Raw genomic sequence first — 22,051 nt, forward strand, 5'->3', positions numbered from 1 at the left:
CCAACTTGCAGTATAGCAGTAAAGAAGTTTATCAGAGCACAAATAACATGACTGGGGCATCTTATATATCAGTGGCTCCCCAGGTTCTAAGAGAGCTTAGTTCAGTTTTAGACCAGCTCCAATTTTTGATTTTCTCAGATTCGCTTTCATCTGGTATGGTGCCTATGGATTGGAAAAAAGATGATGCCATTCCAATATTTAAAAAGGTATTACGATCTCAGCCTGGCAATTATAGGCCAGTAAGTCTGACATCAGTGGTGGGCAAATTACTTGAAGGCTTGTTAAGGGATCACATTCAAAATGTTGTCCTAGTGAATGTCATTATGAGCAGCAATCAGCATGGCTTTATGAAGGATAGGTCATGTCAGACAAATTTGATTGCTTTTTATGATGAGGTAAGTAAGATGCTGGACAGGGGGGGGGCAGTAGATGATCTATGTGGATTTTGCCAAAGTGTTTGATACCGTGCCCCACAAACGACTGCTTTCTAAACTAAGGTCTGTTGGGCTTAATGAAGTCGTTTGCACATGGATAGGAAACTGGCTACAGGATCGGGTACAGAGGGTGGTTGTTAATGGGACATTCTCTACTTGGAGTAAGGTTCTTAGTGGGCTCCCCCAGGGCTCAGTATTGGGGCCACTTTTATTTAACTTGTTCATTAATGACTTAGGGGAGGGTATTGTAAGTAATGTATCAGTGTTTGCAGATGACACAAAATTATCAGCCCAATTAATTCCATCCAGGATGTGGCACTTGCAACAGGATCTTGACTAACTGGCAATCTGGGCAGCTAAGTGGCAAATGAGATTCAATGTTGATAAATGTAAAGTCATGCACCTGGGATGTAACAATATCCACTTATACCCTTAATGGGACTGCACTAGGCAAATCCATAATGGAGACGGAGCTTGGAGTCCTTGTAGATAATAAACTTGTCTGTAGCAAGCAATGCCAGTCAGCAGCATCAAGGGCAAATAAGGTCTTGACTTGTATTAAATGGGGCAGAGAGTCACGGGAGGAGGGGGTCCCACTGTATAGAGCACTGGTAAGGCCCCATCTAGAATATGCCGTAGAGTTTTGGTCTCCATCACTCAAACAGGACATTATTGTATTAGAGAGGGGACAGAGAAGGGCAACTAAGCTGGTAAAGGGAAAATCTTAGCTATGAGGAAAGACTGGCCAAATTGGGGATGTTCACGCTGGAGAAGAGGCGCTTAAGGGGTGATATGATAACTATGTATAAATATATAAGGGGATCATATAATAATCTCTAAGTATCACTCATGTATTATAAGGGATAATGTACCCCCTACTGTAAATGATAAGGATATAAGAAGTCACTGAGGGGTTGTTCTGTGACCATATAAAGGCACAAGGCTGCAGGCTGAGTTATACAGGGAACTCTGAGTATCACTCATGTATTATAAGGGATAATGTACCCCCTACTGTAAATGATAAGGATATTAGAAGTCACTGAGGGGTTGTTCTGTGACCATATAAAGGCATAAGGCTGCAGGCTGAGTTATACAGGGAACTCTGAGTATCACTCATGTATTATAAGGGATAATGTACCCCCTACTGTAAATGATAAGGATATTAGAAGTCACTGAGGGGTTGTTCTGTGACCATATAAAGGCACAAGGCTGCAGGCTGAATTATACAGCTGCTCCAGTCAATTCCCAACAATGACTTGCATGCATGCAGGATCCAAATGCTATTTTAAATATTTGTGGGTAGAAAACATCCATTCGTGTTGCAAACAGTAAGAGATGGTTGACCAATCAAGACCAGTGTATAACGTGTGTCAGACATTAATGGGGAGGGGGTCGGTAACCCCAAAGAGTTACACAAAAGCTGCATACAGTCTCTGCACAGACCCATATATGGCTTCAAACCTTTCCACTTCCTTTCCTTTGGGAACAGATTTGATTTCATAAGGTTCTTTTTGGAATAAAATGTCAATGCAATTGTCCCCTCAGGACACAACAAAATCCGTCAGTAGAATTGTCTTTAAAACGCACTCAACTGAAATTGCCGTGGGTCCAAAAGCTAAAAAAAAACCCTTTATCCTCTTCCCAATTTACCAGTTTTGCCTTTTTGTGCGACGGCATCTGCATGGAGTAACAATTAGTCCATTGTGAAGAGTGTGAGTTATAGTACAATTTGTGTCCCTTGCTACAAACACCCGGAGCTACACAAAGTGCCAGTTTATTCCTCTCCGTCTTTTCCCTACAGCCCAGGTAACATTGTTACATAATTGTCTTTCATTCCACATACAGCAATTATACACAATATCTTCTTTATAGCACAATCGTATATAGAGATACTTCTACATTTACTGGTTAACTCCTGCGCTGCTAACAAAGTGGGTTTTTATCCATTCTGAAACAGCTTCATCTTTGTACAACTAAATCCTATCAAATATTAAGGCTAGAATTGCTGAAACAGCCCAGAGGTTCAGCAGCCTTATAATATCAAAACGCATCAGTTAATGGTGCTGCTCCGGCAGAATTCTGCACTGAAATCCGTTTTTTCAAAAGACAAAACTGATTTTTTTATATTTCATTTTGAAATCTGACACGGGGCTAGACATATTGTCAATTTCCCAGGTAACAAAGTAACATAATAACACAGTAACATAGTAAGTAAGGTTGAAAAAAGACACACGCCCATCAAGTTCAACCATATAAGTCTATATATATAATCTGCCTAACTGCCAGTTGATCCAGAGGAAGGCAAAAAAAACCCCATTCGAAGCCTCTTCAATTTGCCTCAGAGGGGGAAAAATTCCTTCCTGACTCCAAGATGCAATGGGACCAGTCCCTGGATCAACTTGTACTATGAGCTATCTCCCATATCCCTGTATTCCCTCACTTGCTAAACACCATCCAACCCCTTCTTATACCTATCTAATGTATCAGCCTGTACCCCTGATTCACTTCCCAGCTCTCCCTGTAACACCCCTTTCCCTCCTCTAATCTCATTGGCTCCCTCCTGTCTCCTGGGAGGAGCTACTGGTGAATAAAGCATCCGACCCTTCCTTGTACCTATCTAATGTATCAGCCTGTACCACTGATTCACTTCCCAGCTCTCCCTGTAACACCCCTTTCCCTCCTCTAATCTCATTGGCTCCCTCCTGTCTGCTGGGAGGAGCTACTGGTGAATAAAGCATCCGACCCTTCCTTATACCTATCTAATGTATCAGCCTGTACCCCTGATTCACTTCCCAGCTCTCCCTGTAACACCCCTTTCCCTCCTCTAATCTCATTGGCTCCCTCCTGTCTGCTGGGAGGAGCTACTGGTGAATAAAGCATCCGACCCTTCCTTGTACCTATCTAATGTATCAGCCTGTACCCCTGATTCACTTCCCAGCTCTCCCTGTAACACCCCTTTCCCTCCTCTAATCTCATTGGCTCCCTCCTGTCTGCTGGGAGGAGCTACTGGTGAATAAAGCATCCGACCCTTCCTTGTACCTATCTAATGTATCAGCCTTTACCCCTGATTCACTTCCCAGCTCTACCTGTAACACCCCTTTCCCTCCTCTATTCTCATTGGCTCCCTCCTGTCTGCTGGGAGGAGCTACTGGTGAATAAAGCATCCGACCCTTCCTTGTACCTATCTAATGTATCAGCCTGTACCACTGATTCACTTCCCAGCTCTCCCTGTAACACCCCTTTCCCTCTTCTAATCTCATTGGCTCCCTCCTGTCTGCTGGGAGGAGCTACTGGTGAATAAAGCATCCGACCCTTCCTTATACCTATCTAATGTATCAGCCTGTACCACTGATTCACTTCCCAGCTCTCCCTGTAACACCCCTTTCCCTCCTCTAATCTCATTGGCTCCCTCCTGTCTGCTGGGAGGAGCTACTGGTGAATAAAGCATCCGACCCTTCCTTGTACCTATCTAATGTATCAGCCTGTACCCCTGATTCACTTCCCAGCTCTCCCTGTAACACCCCTTTCCCTCCTCTAATCTCATTGGCTCCCTCCTGTCTGCTGGGAGGAGCTACTGGTGAATAAAGCATCCGACCCTTCCTTGTACCTATCTAATGTATCAGCCTGTACCACTGATTCAGGGAGACAATTCCACATCTTCACAGCTCTCACTGTAACAAACCCCTTCCCAATATTTAGCTGGAACCTCCTTTCTTCTAATCGGAATGGGTGACCTTGTGTCAGCTGGAAAGACCTACAGGTAAATAAATCATTAGAGAGATAATTTATCTATGTGTATATTTTGAGTTGATAAACACTGATCAATAGAGTCTGCTTTCTGCCACTAAGTGGCGTATACACTAAAAACTGTCAGCCAAGGAAAATTGTTAAAATGATGTTTGCTACAAGTCTTCAGATAATGAAAACAGCTGGCTTATTATTCGTATGCCTCCCAGTCAGGTCCTGATCATCTTGAACCATGAAATCGAATGCCCTAGAGTGTCTGAATTGACGTGGGTGTCAAAATTGATGCCCATCACTAAGCTCTACACTATCCTCTACACCTGTTAGTAAATTGGCGATCTCCATGCTGATTGGATTTTTGGCAAATTTTCAATAGCGACGACCACTTCACCCTTTACTAAATCTGCCCAATTATCTCTTGTTTATTGCAGGTGAAAGTAATTCAATAATTCTTCATACTTCTAACTATTTTTAAAGCTCCCTATAATTTTGCCTGTTTTTTATTTCCTATCCCTGGTCCTTACTCGCTTGTCTTACATTCCTCAGTTCTGACCTTTGTTCTGTGTACTGGACTGTACTACTCTCTCCTCTATGGCAGATTTTACATGTTGCCATCTATTTGTGTTACCCAGTATTTGGGCTGAAGACCATCTGTCTGCAACAAGAATGTCCTGACAATTCCCCAGAGATACGTAACACTACCTTGGGGAGGATTGTCTCCATTTTTAAGGTCTGAATCTGACCTGGAACAGTCTATGGCAGAAGACTGAGATAAGAAAGATTAAGCTGATGCATCTATAGTGAAGTTGTTGCTAAGGGAAGCCCACCCATACAAGTAATAGAAATATAAGGAGTGTGCAAAGCACCTAGGTGCCCTTCCACCCTATAATCATCCCCTACCTTGTGTATCATTCAGAAGATGCAAGCCACAATGGGGCCCTGTCCTCACTGCTTGCCCTATTGCAGGAGGTAAGAACATGGCTGACCTGCACCCTTGGACACTGCACTTTGCACTTTGTGCCAGATTCTTAACCAGTGTAAGGTGTAAAGCGCAGCCATTGGCCTGAGCAGAAGATCCACCTGATGAAGAACTAAATGCACGAAGAATTGTAGATGACCCCTATAGACTTTTAATCAGAACTAAAAGGAAGTGTTTAGACATGTGGTGTCTACTAAACTGCATGTGCTCTGTATTTAGCAAGTTATTTATATATCAATTTTCGGATATCTTGGTTTTTCAAACTGTAGATTATGGGGTTGAAGAGTGGGATCACCAATAATTAGTTGGGAGCTGCAGGTGGAGAAGGCTTTCTGCCTCCCAAAAGTTGAGGGGATCCTAATAATGTTGACCACGATGAAGATGTATTTGACCCTAATAAATATAAATGATGAAAAAACTACAAATCTGGAAGACAAAGTCATGACCATTTCTACATATGAGGTATTGGAGCAGCAACATGCTGTGACTGGAGCAATATCTTGAATTTTTAGAGCTTTTTTTAAAAAAAAAAATTGAAAAACCACAGATTTTTAGAGATTCATGAAAAAAATAGAAATTTGTTTGTTAGTAAACGGGCCCCATAGCATTCTTAGTAGTTGTTACACTTCGTAAATATCATATTTTTAAAGCATTTAAAATAAATTAGGAAAACCACAAATTTTTAAAGATTTGTGGATTAAAACAGAAATTCAATTTGGTTAGTAAATGGGTCCCTTTGTTTTTGTTTGCACAAGGGGGGGGGGTTCTAGATCACTAGCATACTTATGGGAAAACTCATTCACTGCATGTGAATTTGCTAAGCTAAAAAAAAAATTGTGGCACACAAATTACATTAGTCCATTTATTTTCAAAAACTAGACCATATGAAATAAAATTAAAATGATAAAATAAGTACAATTCTGAAAATACACCTTCCATTTACTTATATAATCCATTCAGTATTTTGTATAAATATTGAGGTCAGTAATGGTGGGCACTAGATGGCACTGGGTGTAAGTGGATCATGAGGAAATGATAAATGAGAAGTTTGAGACAGAGCCAAAGAGGCTGGAAATCTTGTTTTCTGAAGAAGAAGTGCTAAATAAAGGCCCAGTAACAAGAGTTGGGCTGCTGTCGAGCTGTTGAAGAGAAAAAAACAAACACGGGATCACATAATGGAAGAGGAACTAAACTTTATGGACATTGGTGTTTGTGTAATTAAAGGGATACTGTCATGGGGAAAAATTTTTTTTTTCAAAATGAATCAGTTATTAGTGCTGCTCCAGCAGAATTCTGCATTGAAATCCATTTCTCAAAAGAGCAAACAGATTTTTTTATATTCAATTTTGAAATCTGACATGGGGCTCGACATATTGTCAATTTCCCAGCTGCCCCAAGTCATGTGACTTGTGCTCTGATAAACTTTTACTCTTTACTGCTGTACTGCAAGTTGGAGTGATATCAGCCCTCCCTTCCCCCCCCAGCAGCCAAACAAAAGAACAATGGGAAGGTAACCAGATAACAGCTCCCTAACACAAGATAACAGCTGCCTGGTAGATCTAAGAACAACACTCAATAGTAAAATCCAGGTCCCACTGAGATACATTCAGTTACATTGAGAAAGAAAAACAGCAGCCTGCCAGAAAGCATTTCTCTCCTAAAGTGCAGGCACAAGTCACATGACCAGGGGCAGCTGGGAAATTGAGAAAATGTCTAGCTCCATGTCAGATTTCAAAATTGAATATAAAAAAATCTGTTTGCTCTTTTGAGAAATGGATTTCAGTGCAGAATTCTGCTGGAGCAGCACTATTAACTGGTTCATTTTGAAAAATTTTTTTTTCCCATGACAGTATCCCTTTAAAGTAAAAACATGATTTGCATTGAACTCTGGAAGTGACGAAGGTGGAATAATGTAAATAAATGAATGTGCAGATTTAGAAACAATGTTTTTTAAGAACAATTTTGCAATATTTATGAATCATACTAGAATTATACATTGAATTATACACATAAATATAGAAAGGTGCCATGCAGTTGGCTTTTTAGTCAATACTCACACACTGATATTTGACATTATCCCTGTTATTGTGGGGTTTGTGGAGTAAATGGGTTTATAGAAGGAATATTTGGTGCCTCACGTCACCGCACTTTTAATCACCTTGTCTTTACCAGAACTCTAGTCCTATAGCTGATCTACTCCCTTTTACAGTTACAACTAGATTGCCCACCATGACCCACAGCACTAGCTCCATCATCAACACAAACCAGCCCCCGATTTATCTTCTGACTTGGTTTTGATAAGGACATGGCAAGATCTGTTTGTACTGAGACCTTAACCAACAAGAGGAGGGCACTGATCATTCTCTCATAATAACTGGCACATAATGGGGGCCAATGCCGACGCTCCAGTCTCCCCATATATATCCAAGTAACCATCACTCACATGTTAGTAAAGAAGGGCATCACTGGGGCCACAAAGCTGTTTCTCATTTCTGATCCTGCTATCACTGGAGGTTGATCTCCCACAGTTCTGCATGTTTAACACCTGGGGCAGCAGGATTAATTGCCCTCCATGACTATAACAAACATACAAGAGGGAGTAATTGTCCAATGTACATACCCTGGCCCTTGTTGTATTGTAATTTAGTATTCAAATGCAATATGGTGGCGTTTACCTCTGGTCATATGTTTCATAGGCTGGCACCTCCCTGCTTGCTTCATGTCTTGGGCAAAGTATGTCCTGCCCAAAACATTGGCCTCACTGGCAAATCATCACCCACTGTAGCCTCTAAAGGGGAGAGATCTCCAAAAGCAATACCCATTTTAATGGCATAAAATAACATATTAATAACATCAAAATATAATGCCCTATTGCCTAACCCCTCATTTGGACTGGAGTATGCCAATGTCCATCAAGGTTTTGATCCTACTCAAAGGTTGGTTAAATGAAACATGCAAGGAGGGCAGGGTGCAAGAATTTACACAAATCATAATTTTTTTGCACTTTCTCCAGTGTTAGGGTGAAGCACAAGGAGCTGGTGGTTTTGCATCAATACAAATCTACCTGCATTTAACAGTAATAACGATGGGTGAAGCTACTTAGGACACCCCATCCCCTAACTTTTGGATTATTTAAGTTATGGAGTAGGTGCAGGTTGCAAAGGATTCCTTTACTGAACCCTGACAGTCAGTAACTGATTTTGAATCCAGCATGAGGTGCAGAGTGAATCAAGGCAATAAGAGAGTGCAGTTTTGAGCCCATTAGTTCTCTTGTGTCTGGGGTCTTTTTAAATGTGGAGAAAGGAATAATTAGCATTTAATCCACACACTGCCATCAGCTCTACCCACCCAAAATGCCGCATGAAGAGGTTCGGTGAAGGTAGCCTTGAATGTGTGTAAGCGTTTTATCGGGTTGCTCAATTCATAGAATGACAGACGCCCTTCCTCGTAGTCCAGTGAGACTCGAATTCGGTCACAGGAGGGATAATGGGGCAAACGTATTCTGCCACTATCATGTCTTACGGTGTAGGAATTATTTACTCCACACAAAGACCATGATTTGCTATTATACCCAAACTTAGATTGGTGACCCATTCTAGTTATACTTGGGTAGGCAACACCAATTCCCCAACCCCTTGATATAGGGCCTTCAACATCCCAGTAATGTCTCCCTGAATTAAAACTGAAGGAGCTTAAAACCTGATTGTTCTCAAATCTCTGTGGTGTTTGTGGGTAGCCACGAGTTGAGTCTGACCAGGTTGCAAATTTCTTGTCTACTGATACAGACATATATTCACCAGCTGTATTTATATCCAACAACATGCCTGTAGCCTCCTGCCCATAAATCTTTTTGTTCAGCTCTGTCACTATTCCAGATAAGCCTGTGAAAAATGTCTCTGAGAAGAGGTCCTTTTTAAGAACCTCTGCAGAATGGAACATATAAAAGCCAGCATTTATATCCACACTATCTCCATTCTCTTCATCACACAAGACAGTAAGAGGATCATCCATGTTGCAGAGCTCCTCAATGTGCCCAATCTTCTTAGTTAACTTGTCCCTCCTTATTTCCAGTTGTTGGATTAGTTCAGAGACTTTGAACAATACTTGCTCTTGTTCCTTGATGATCTTGCTCAAGACTTGCTTCTCTAGGGTTTCCAGCTGGTCTCTGATGTCCTTGAATATGGCGGTAGCGCTCTCCGTTTCTTTGGCTGCTTTATCTTGTATTTTTCTCTTGTGATCTTGAAGAAACTGCATTTCTTTCTCAGTAAATTCCATCTGTGGGTTAAGATTCCCTAGAACATTTCTCAGTTTCTCTTTCTTCTGCTTAACCCCATCAGCCAGGAGCATCACCTCGTGTCCTCTATGCTCTCCAGCCAAGCAGCAGGACACACAAATACAGACAGCATGCTCAGAACAGTAATATTCCAGAACCTTTTTGTGGATGGAGCATTTTCTATATCCCAGGGAACTGGTGGGTTCCATTAAGACATGCTCTTCAGACTTGCTGTGCACCCTCATATGGTTGACACAAAGAGATGCCTCACAATGCAGACATGTTTTCACAGCAGGTATAGCAGAGTGAATGCAGTAAGTACAGAAGATCCCAGTCTCCTCCTCTACTGGAGTCAATAGAAATTGCTCTGCGATGTTTCTCAGTTTCCTGCTACTCTGCAAGGCTGGACGCTCGGGAAACTCGGCTCTGCATTCTGGACAAGTAAAGACTCCATGTCCCTTCTGGGCATCCAGCACACTCTCAATGCATTGCTGGCAGAAGTGATGCCCACACGGAATCGTTACGGGTTCATTATAAATGTTCAGACAAATCGAGCAGTTGAGCTCATCTCTCAGATTAGAGGATGCCATGACCGAGCCACTAGGAATCAAAACCGAAACTGAGATCTTGTCTGTTTGCTAAAGAGATGGGCTGTGGTCTCACCTTTTACTGTAAACAGGAGTGGCTTAAACCTTATTTAGCTTTTAACTCATTATTTACCCTCTCTGTTCCTGCTTGCAGCAGATTCTCACTTCAACACAAGCAATACGGGCATGTGTAATAGGAGAGGGCTACCTAGAAAGATGAGTCATGAAAATAAATTATAACAATAAACTGTACTGGGGTTTAGAAGCAAACATATGATTGGTTGATAAAGGTTACCAGATGTGGGCAAACTTAAGACATTTTCTTACATGACCCTGTATATGTCCAGACAGCAATACTACCCAAAAAGGGGGTTGTGTGAGCACTATAAGGAATATAATATAAAGAAAGTGTGACTGATCTAGCAATGTTAATTACAAACATACAAAAGTGAGAAAATTGATGAATACACATTCCCTGGTTCCCTGAGTAATCCAGTATCTATGTAAGTACATATATATTAAAAACAAGGGCTATTAGTTACAAAGTTATGATCATAAAACTGAAAAGCCACCATACCACGTCAAGGTAAACCCCATACGGTGGTGCAAAGCCATGTTTTTCCTTTGTTGGGACCTCCCTACATAGCAGAAAGTCTTGGGGAAAGTGTCTCCTGACCAAGGCACTGGTCTACCTGGGATTGGTCCTCTCCCATTCCATTAGGGGAGAGATTTCCAAGATGAAAGCATTGGATTCACAGGCTTACGTCCTCCTTCCCGCTTCCATCTTTTAAGAGAGAGTGATTGCCAAGACCAACACCACAGTACTGGTCTAACTGGGCTTGATCCTCACAATGCCACAGTCACTAACTGTTTTAAAAGGTGGAAAAGGGGGGAAGAAGGAGAAAGCCTTTGAGACTTGCAAAACCAATGGCAAGTTCTAAAATTTCTATTGAAGGGCTTTACGTCATGCAACGTTTCCTAAGTTTGGAAACAGACAGTTAGCAACTCCAATGCTTGTAACACAAATGGTGACTGTCCTGCCCTTGTGCCTCTTTAGAAAATACAAGGCAGCCCTCTTGTGACACCCGAAAACTCTAATAGGGGTCATTTACAACTGTAACCACAATTGTGGCTGTGGAAAAAGGGTGCGGTCATTGTGCAAAATAATGGTGCTCATTAAAAGTACTTGCATCCAAAATGCTCCTTGCACTTAATTGCCCTTGGGGGCCCTGATTTCATTCCACCCCTGTTCTGAATCCCACACAAGTGTTCCTATCAACATTGGTGAATTTAGGTGGTGGTGACACCCATGGAAGGCCTCCATCAATAGACGCAGCACACTTGCACCCTAAACATTGCATCAAAAATGACAAATTCCCAACTCTGAATTGTTTCAATGCAATTGTGCCTGATTTGAAGCAAAATGCTCAATGGGCAGTCCTAAATGAGCCTTATAATGACTTTGTAGCAGATATGGTGCAGGTAGCTCATTACTTGGGTCCTCCAGGTTGTTTATAGCTAATTATATTTTCATCATTTTACCCTGGGCAGTTTGTTTGTGGTACAGCTGCTGCTTTTATTCACTAAATGACATTTTATACCTATCAATTCTCATTTTTGAGTTTGAAAACAGTTTAGGTTTGGCACAGCACCATGGCCCTTCTTGGATTTCACATGGACACCACTGACAATGTCCAGATACACCTGAGTGCATTTAGCACGATCATGTTACCAGCCAATAACGTCTCACAGAGGAGGGAACAATGAAAACACAGGGACTACAAAAGTCACACGTCAGGAGAAGCCATTATTTAGGAATAAGCCCCCTATTAGGTTACTTGATCTTCTTCTCCACTCCATCTGTGTAAAACCACATGAACTAGTTTAACTGTGCACTGGATATTGTTTCTCTGTGTCCTTTATTTAGCAGAAGATCTTGTCAATGCTTGTCCTTTTTCATGAAAAATAAACTGGAATGCATAGGGGGGGATACAAACATCATTACAACTCATAAATATGTACAAACCTAGAAACTGATGCACAAAGTTCTATTCAATAGTGTCCCATAATGTGTAGGAGGATGTTTATTTAGGTGGGATGGGATGATGACTATTTAACAATTATACATTTTCATTTTTTGGTAAACTATCTGTTTATGCCACATTTCCTAGTCAGAAATCACATTCCCTACAATTATTTATGGAGATTACATTGGCTGATTTGAAGGAACACTACCGCAACAATTCATTGGCCTGGCTTGCCTTAAATCTTACGGATCTTCGGATTTTTTTAGATCTTCTTCGACAATTTCCAGGACACTTTTGGCACATGTGCAGTGGGTACAAAACCAGAAGACTGCTCCAACTGCGCATGCGCCAATACGTCGCTCTATTTCAAATGAAGACCAGCAATCCGGAAGATGGAGCCCACAAGCTCCGCCACACTTACTCTGCACTGTTAGGAAGAAAGAGAAAGGGAGAAATATTTTAGGGACATTTTCGGGGCTATTGAAGTATGCGCAGGGGGGGGAAGCCAGGTGGAGGGAATATCAACATTAAATCATCCTGTATGGATTTCTTCCCAAGAAGACCCTTCCCAAGAAATATCTGGTTCCACACTCAGAATGTTGGATAGATTTATAAAATGAATCAGTAGCCCCACTCATCTGATCATCCATACAAGTGGGCCAAGATCTGCACCTTAATAAGAATTGCAGGCCTATAAACCTGGAGAAAACATTCCTGCAAACTAGCACATATCTGAAATTACTTAGGGGCAGATTTATCAAGGTTCGAATGGTAAAATCAAATTCGATTTTTTCCAAAAAAAAATGTTGGGGTCAAAACTCACATATTTGAATTTAAAAGCATCAACTTGAATGTTGTGCGGAAAAGGGCTTGATAAAACCGTTTTAAAATCGGGAAAAGATGATTTTTTCAGATTTGTTGGCGAAAACTGCGACTTTTTTGGATATGATGCCCGAAACCTGCAACTTTTTTTGATTTGAAGACCAAAATCACGAAATCTTCAGATTATTGAACGAAACCCAGCACAGATCAGGATATCTTCAAAATGTCTTGCCTTTTTCAGTTCAGGAAATAACATAAAAAACATAGATTTCTCATGAGTAAAACAATAGGCAAAAGGTATGTTGGACTCAAGCCCTATTTATTGCATTCAAAGTCCCTTTAAAGGGAAACCATCACAAGATCAACATTTTGTAAAATAATATCTTGTTACATCAAAGAAAAAAGAATAAAATAGAAATAATCAGGAAACCATATCTGTGTGCCTGCTGCGTCATTGGGTGGAATTGACGAAACTGAATGTATGTACCAGGTATATGAAGATAGATAGATGGTTTTTATTTTTTCCGTGAATAAACCAGATCAGTAAAATATTTAATCAAAATGTTTATAAATCTGCCCCTAATTATCTGCTCATTATCTCTGTGAGGCTTATTTATTAAAGCCATTGTGATAATTTTATTTGCAGCCATTTTGGTAATTCAAATATAAAATAATCTGTTTTCTGAGCTTCTCTGCAGTTCTGCTTTTTGTATTAAATGAATAATCATAAACAATAGTGATGGGCGAATTAGATTCACGAAACCGCTGCGAAAATTCAGCCGGCTTCAAAAAAAATTGGACGCCGGCTGTGCTGTTTTGCGAATTTTCCTCCGTTTCGCGAATTTCGCGGAAACACCCCAAATTCGCCCATCACTAATAAACAACCAATGGTTTGTAAGAGACAGATGTAGTATTACAAAGTATTACTATCTAAGGCAGTTTTTTTTTTGTTTTGCAAAAGAAGACATTGGTAATTAGAGTCTATCCTTAGTTAAAATTCTTTTTTATAAATTCTTTTCTGAGATAATTTATAATAAACAGATAGCAAGGGATTAATTTCCCTGGATCTGACATGCCCTATGTAGACTTCTAAATCCATGAGGACCTTTTGTTTAGATACGCAGCAAATATAAAAGAGTGCTTAAATCAACAACATTCCTTGATCTGTTTGAACATCAAGAAGAGGAATTCATTCGTGGGTGGAAGAAATTATTTGGTTCTCCTCTTAAGTTCTGCTCAGGTCCAAAACAAGAAAAAAGGTTCTACAAGGTACTGGATATTCTTTCTGGAACGATTATTCATTCAGTTTAATACTGTACATGTTGACAGTTTTTTCTGTCTCTACAAAACATAAAAGGTTTATATAAAATAAGTGAGAGATTTGCAAACATGTTTAGCTCAAGGTATGATCCTTTTTCCATTACTTATAATTCTTCATAAAAATTTTGTGGATGTACACATTTTTGCTGGTGTATTTTCATGGAAAATGATATATAGGTTTTTATCCAATTTTTAACCCAATAAAAAAACAATTATATGCTCAAATCTATTGAACTGAATTTTGGGTTGTACTGTAACAAGGCTTTTGTTTTTTACTTTAGTTTTGTTCAATTCTCTAAAATACAATGCTTTGAAAAGATGTGCCACAAAAAAGATAATATCCGAAATTTTATGTCAGGGTTTTCTTTTATTTAAAAAAACTTAAATGTAAATTTGCAAAACTGTAGTAGAAATCCAAACTGTTTGGACAATATTCTTGTTTTATCTGGAGAAATAAGTCAAATCAACTGGACTTGCTGTGTTTCTTCCTTGAAGACGTTTCACCAGTCATTCGACTGACTTCTCAATTTAGAATGAAAGCAAGTTGGACGACTGGTGAATTGTCTTCAAGAAAAACACAAAACACAAAACAAAAAGTCACCAATTTGAATTATATTTTCAAAAAATCTAATGTCTGGTATCTATTAACAAAAAACATGAATGTAAAATTCCTGCATCTTAAAGCTGGTGAGTTCATGTAGAATTCAATGGCATTTGTTCTAGGCAAAATTCAAGCAATTTTTTAATTGGAGACTGTCGAGAATTTTAGTTTGTAAACTCACAAATTCGAGTTTTTTTAAGCCTATGAACATGAAAAATTCAAGGTTTTAAAGTTTTTGTTTGTGAAGTTTTTTGCATTCAGATTTTTTCACAAAATTTTCTGTGTGATAATAAAACAGTCGCTTGTACTTGATCCCAACTAAGATATAATTAATCCTTATTGGAGGCAAAACCAGCCTATTGGGTTGATTTTATATTTACATGATCTTCTGGTAGACTTAGAGACATATTTATCAAGGGTCGAATTTCGAATTGAAAAAATGTCGAAATTCGAATTCAAAAAGACCAACCAAAATTAAGTCTAAGTTTTATATAGGTCAGTTTTCGATCGAATAGGTCCGTATTCGGGTGAATTCAAATCATACGAATCAAAGGAATTTCCCCGGCCACTGTGGCAGCCATCCCACTAAGGGTGTTTTCCCACCCCCACACGCTGATAGGACAGTTCCTCCAAAGTCATAAAATGAGCTAACTACCTCTGTCTTATCCACCCCTTCCGCTCCCTTTCTATTGTCTTTTTTCTGTCCTCGCAAGGCTGATAGGATAGATAGCTTTTTGCTCGGTGAACCTGGGAATTAGCCTCAAATTCCTAGAAGGGCTGGATGATGTGTTTCCTCTTAGAGGATTCCTACCAGCCAAAAACCTGCATCGGCAGCACAGGAGGACGCATATCCGTGTGATACACCGGGAGATTGCGCAAGTAAGAAGGAGTGATGCGAGCATAACTTAGGCGCCATCTTTCTTGTGGGCAAGCGGCCAATTCTTGGGCGCACAATATACGCATCTTCCGGTGCGCGCAAGACTGTGAGCATAGTGAGAGGAACACGCTCAGATGCTGGAGACTTAGTTGGAAGTCTACCTAACAGGAACAAAAGGAGGAGCGCAATATTACAGGTCAGCAATGGATTAATGAAAGTGCATAAAGCACATACATGTGAATGAGTTGTACAAATGTAATATCATTTGTTTTTTTAGCCTCAATCCAAAAATGGAGTCTCAAATGCCTAGTAGCCCAGAAAATGCTGCCCATAGTATCAGGAGGTGAGCCATTTTGAGCAAAAAGTTATTTTTATTTTTTAAAATATGGGATTCTGTCTGTTTTTCTTGTTTTTCAATACCTCAGTGTGTCTTCACCCTAGAAAAGAACCAATAAAGAGTAGAATAAGATTTGTGTAGCATGTGAAAACCCAGCACAGAAACACTCAAATTATGTGAGAGATGTTCTAGAAGATTAGCGGGGGATGCTGCAGCAGACACTTCAGAGGTTATGAAGTGGATTAAAGAAGCAGTAGCAGAAGGGGTTAGAGCTGCTAAAAAAAGATCTAGGAGTGAGATGGATCCGGAACCATTTGTTAACACTCAAAGTGAACATAGCCAAAATCTTAGTGGAGTGATGTCGGAAATTTCAGATGAAGAAGACTTTAGAGAAGAATCCGTAGGAGGTTCTTTTGATTTGAGTTGTGTGGAACGGTTAATTAAAGCTGCTGGGGGGGGGCGTGGCTAACCATGAGACTGACTGCATGCCATTTCTAGGAGCTCTGTGCCTGGGACCTAACAAATCCCGAATATTAGCTTTCCACAAGTATCTTTTCAGTAGATCTCGGGATTCCACTGCTTTGGGGAACCTTCCCACACGAATTATGGGCAAGAAAAAGCAAAAGGAGCCTAAAACGACAATCTCCCAGTATTTGCACTGCACGCCGGGCCTAGAGTCCAGACGCGTAAAGCAAGATGGCGCTGCATCCTCTCCGAAACAGTTAGATCCGTCAGAAAGTCAGTCGCCTTCTCCACCTTCACCACCTCCAGACACTAGACCCCCAAGGGACGTGATAGTCAAGTTTCACTATTACGAAAGCAAGGAAGCACTTTTGACTAAGACTCGCTCAATCACCGCAGAAGACTTTCGCAATATCATGGTCCAGGTCTATGCCGACCTATCACCAATGACATTGGCAAAAAGGCCAGAGCTACGTCCTGTAACCCAAGCTCTGAGGGCCCAGAAGATCCCCTACAGATGGGGCTTCCCATATAAATTGGTTGTTACGCACAAAGGAAATACCCATACATTGCACAACCCTCGTAATGGGAAGAAGTTCCTGAATTATTTGGGTCTCCAATCAAGAGAATTAGAGCCAGCGGAGACAGCGAACCGAGGCAACCCTCTTCTGAGTCCACAGTGGTCAAAGGCTTCCAGCTCACCTCGGGCACCTAAGCTTGCTTTGTCACCTTTGCCAACTTGATTCGAAGGAGAAGGTGTCCCCCTCCATGGATACAGTAATCCTGTGATTGAATACACGTCCTGGCAATAGCCCTGAATTGGAGGGCAGTTCTTTTTTCAGGAGTGAAACCACTTTTCCCCCGTTTAAGGAGCCTTTTGTGCCCCTTTTCCTCTCTTGCTGGTCAATTCGAGGGAATATAGTTTTTTTTGACCTGTACAGAAAGTTTTGATCCCTAATCTACCTACAGAGCCTACGTTTTCTTTTTGCCTTATGGAACTAGGGTACTCCGACATCACAGATGCACAGGTTTTCCCTAGAAAGTTTTTTGTTTTTGGACTCTTTTTTTTTTTTTCTCCCTCTTTTTTCTCTCTTCTGTTTCTCTATTTTGCTTTTTGAGTGGTGGCTGCAATTGCCTATTGCTCTAGTTAAAACTATGCCTATGTTTATTGTACTTGTGATGTTTACACTGTTTTTATGTGTGCCGGCTATACTGCCTAATATTTATGTAAAGGTTTACCCTCTGGGTCGAGATGGAGTTTTCCTTCTGGCAAGGGGCCACAGCTTATTGGAGGCTACTGATTTACCTTCCAGAATGCTCACATACGCAATAGAGGTTTATTATACCAATGGCTAAGATAATTTCTATAAATGCTAAAGGTCTAAACAGTATAGGGAAACGCTATTTAGCGATTCAGGAGTTAAAAGACCTGAAAGCAGATATAGCATTTATTCAGGAGACACATTTTCAAAAAACTGGTCCCCAAAGGTTGTTTTCAAAACATTACCCCACGGCTTATTATGCTTCTGGTGCTAGAAAAAAAGCCGGTGTAGCCATACTGATACATAAGGACTGCCCATTGGCGGTGGAGACGACTTTATCTGACCCAGAGGGATACTATATAATCTTGAAAGGTAAATATGCAGATCTGCCTATACAGCTGATTAATGTCTATGTGCCCAATAAGAATAAGTTACGATTCCTAAGACAGATTCTAGAGACTGAATTATATGACCCATTGGTATATACGGTATTTGGGGGAGACTTTAATTTAGTATACTCACAGCACCTAGATAGGTCGCACCCTTCCCTTGACCACGCGATTCAAACCCACTCTGTAGAATTTAGGAAATTCCTACGCCAAAACTCTTTCTTTGACTCTTGGAGGATTGATCATCCTAGACAACGCCAATATACTTTTTATTTGTTTGCACATAAAGTCCATACCCGAATTGATTATTTATTTATTTTGCATCCTTGTTTGCACTTGAGATTTACCACAAACATTGCACCGATCACGTGGTCTGACCACGCTCCGATTAGCCTAACCCTACACATAGCCAAATTACCCCCTAAAGACCCTCATTGGCGGCTGAATGAGACATTGTTACACGATTCCGAGGCTTTCCACTCCAGAGAAACACACTTAAAGGAATACTTCCAGCTCAATGCAGACTCAGTGTCAACGTTGGCAACCCTATGGGAAGCTCATAAAGCGACAATTAGAGGCCATATTATTGCTCTTACCTCACATAAAAAGAAACAATATTCTCAAGCACAACTGTCTGCACATAAACACTTGCAAGAATTGGAAAAGCGATATAATGAACACCAGACAGAGTCCTTATTAAATCAATTAATCATACAACGGAAGGAATTACCGAACATTAAACATCGAGCAGTTGAAAAGGCGCTTATATGGACCAGGCAAACTTATTATGAGAAAGGGGACAAGCAGCATACGTTATTGGCCAAAAAATTGAAAGAGCAAGCTGTGCACACCCGGATCACTTCAGTACATACAGATTCCGGTCACTTGACTTACAATCCAACCCAGATTGGAGACCAATTTCGTAGTTTTTACTCTAAACTATATAACTTAGAGGTTGATCTTCCCCCTTGAGATCCGACCCTTTTTCAAACAACTCTGTCTGATTTCTTACTCAATACAGACATTCCCCAGTTTAGTGCTGAGGACCTAGAACAGCTTAACAGAGAAATATCAATTGAGGAAGTTCTCACAACCTTGAAACACCTGCCCAACGGGAAGGCACCTGGCCCAGATGGCCTACCCTATAGTTATTACAAGTTATATACGTAAGCATATTCTGGTACCGTATCTAGTCCCTTTGTTCAATGGCTACTTGCAGGGAATGCCAATACCCGCTACCGACCTTACTTCATATCTTACTTTAATCCCCAAAGAAGGCAAAGACGCTCAGTTTTGCTCTAATTATCGACCTATTGCTTTACTTAATTCAGATTTGAAGCTTTTCTCAAAATTATTGGCAAACTGATTGGCCCCAATCCTCCCTAGAATTATACATAATGACCAAGTGGGCTTCATACAAGGTCGGCAGGCGAGAGATAACATTAGAAGGACAGTTGACTTTATTGAAATGGCCAATAAATGTGGAGATCAAATGCTTGTCTTAAGTTTAGATGCCGAGAAGGCGTTTGATCGACTGAGCTGGCCTTATCTTTTCTCCTTGTTGCAGCATCTTAATTTATCCTGCCCTTTTCTAACGGCTCTTAAAAGCCTATATAGCTTCCCAACCACCTATCTGAAATTTCCGGGTCAAACTGACAAACCAATATCGATCAAAAATGGGACCCGGCAGGGCTGCCCTTTATCCCCCCTGCTCTATGCAATCAGCATTGAACCGTTGGCCAGCTATATTAGAAACAGTCCGGATATTTTGGGATTTCTGTCAAAAACAGTAACTATTAAATTGCGTTATTCGCTGATGATGTATTACTAACTTTGACACGGCCTGTTATTTCCCTTCCAAATTTATACACAATACTGGAGAAATATGGGGCGCTCTCGGGTCATAAATTAAATATGAGTAAAACTGAGGCTTTGCCCTTAAACATCCCACCAGACAGCTTAAATACTCTGAAGGCAGATTTTCATTTCAACTGGAAGACATCCTCCATAACATACTTAGGGACAAAGATAACTCCCCATTATAAAGATTTATATAAACATAACTATGTTCCTTTGATACTACAGACAAATAAATTGTTGACAAAGTGGGCTGGACACTCCCTATCCTGGTTTGGTAAAATTGCTTCTATAAAAATGAAATCTTGCCCAAATTCTTATACCTATTTGAGACCTTACCAGTGGCAGTTCCCTATAAAACACTCAAAGAAATTCAGACCATGTGCCACCAATATATCTGGAATAACCGTAGACATCGGATATCGCAATCAATAATGACTTCACCGACAGATAGGGGAGGCCTGGGAGTTCCATCTTTTACCAAATACTATGAGGCATCGCAACTAAGGCAAATCTTGGCATGGTCACATTGGCTACCCTATACCAAATGGGGGCAAATCGAAAACCAATGGCATGATAAAGGACACCTAAACGCATTTATATGGAACCCAACTAGGTCTACCCCATCAATGCAGGACTTCCTTTCCTCTACAAAGCTAACTTTGCAGATATGGGAAAGACTCAGATGGAAATTTAAGCTCTCCTCCGATAAGCCCCTAGGTACGATATACCTTAATAATGCCTTTTTTCCACCCAGCCGATCACTGGACTTCTGCTCTAGATGGTCTGAAACTCAAATACATACTGTCAATGTTTTATTGGACTCAAAAACGAAATTGATTCTACCCTTGGATGATCTTGCCAGGAGAGCTCCCCACATTCGCCTGCATTTATTTGAATATTTCCAGATCAGACATTTTGTCGGCCCATATAGTACTAGTGCACAACATACCATTCCAACTGAATTTGAATAAGTGGCTAGAGCCGGCCTTCCACAAAAGGGCTTGATATCCAGGATATATAAAATTCTGCAGGCAACTCCGACTTGCCACTCCTATATGCTGAGATGGGACAATATATTACCTCAACCATTAACTGAGGCAGAATGGCTTGCTATTTGGCAGAATGCTAAAAATATGGTGACATGTGTCAAGCAAAAGGAGAATATCTACAAGATATTGATGTTCTGGTACCATACCCTGCAACAACTAAACAAATTCTTCCCAGATCATCCGGATACTTGTTGGAGAGGATGTGGGGAAGTAGGCTCGCTCTGGTCATGTCCTATAATACAGCAATTCTGGGAAGAGGTAACGAGGCTATTGAGCACGGTATTGGGCCAACCAGTTACAAAGGACATTTCTATCTTTATACTCGGCAAGCCGCTTCCCAAAATACCAAGGAAAGTTCAAAAATTAGTTAACCACATACTGACGGCAGCTCGTCAGGCAATTGCAGCGAAATGGAAGATGTTTCACCCACCTACTCTGGCTGAAGTGCTTACTAGAGTGGAATCTAATAGGAACTTTGAATCTAGGATTGCTTACGTTCGGAACACTATGGCACAATTGATGGAAATATGGTCTCTATGGGAACTGCGGAATGTAGACTAGCGGTAATGTTAATAGATGCCTAATGATAACCAAACCAGGCGAGGGAGTCCTGATATATACGGTATCCAGTCCGGTTAAGTGGATTTTCCTGACTGGACCACTTATCTAATTTTGTCCGTTTACTCATTATGGTAGGCTTTTTCTTGTACCCCATGTATAAACATCGGCTGGCACGCATATGTATGTATTTCATATGTCTTTTCATATGTGTGATATGTGCTTTTTTCATTTTCTGATGAAAAATGTCAATAAAAATATAAGTTACAAAAAAAATTAAAGCTGTTAGGGAACAGTTAAATTTACCTGAAACAGCAGAAGCACAAACTTCTACATTTAACCCATTTAAGTCACTTAAAAGGGAAAGAAACACTTTTCCAATTCACGAGATCATTAAAGATGTGGTGGTAAGAGAATGGGAAAAGACAGAAGGAAAGTATCCTGTTCCCACAAGACTTCATAAAATGTAT

General features: G+C 40.5%; 1 protein-coding gene across 1 annotated transcript; it reads right to left on the bottom strand.

Annotated features, from left to right (window-relative positions):
• Positions 1-8,466: 8,466 nt before the first annotated feature.
• LOC121402053 (E3 ubiquitin/ISG15 ligase TRIM25-like) lies at positions 8,467-10,020 on the bottom strand. Its single transcript, XM_041587783.1, has one exon. It carries the CDS (start codon positions 10,018-10,020, stop codon positions 8,467-8,469), a length of 1,554 nt encoding a protein of 517 aa, XP_041443717.1.
• Positions 10,021-22,051: the final 12,031 nt, after the last annotated feature.

Source organism: Xenopus laevis, chromosome 3S (genome assembly GCF_017654675.1).
Source record: "Xenopus laevis strain J_2021 chromosome 3S, Xenopus_laevis_v10.1, whole genome shotgun sequence".
NCBI classification, from domain to species: Eukaryota; Metazoa; Chordata; class Amphibia; order Anura; family Pipidae; genus Xenopus; species Xenopus laevis.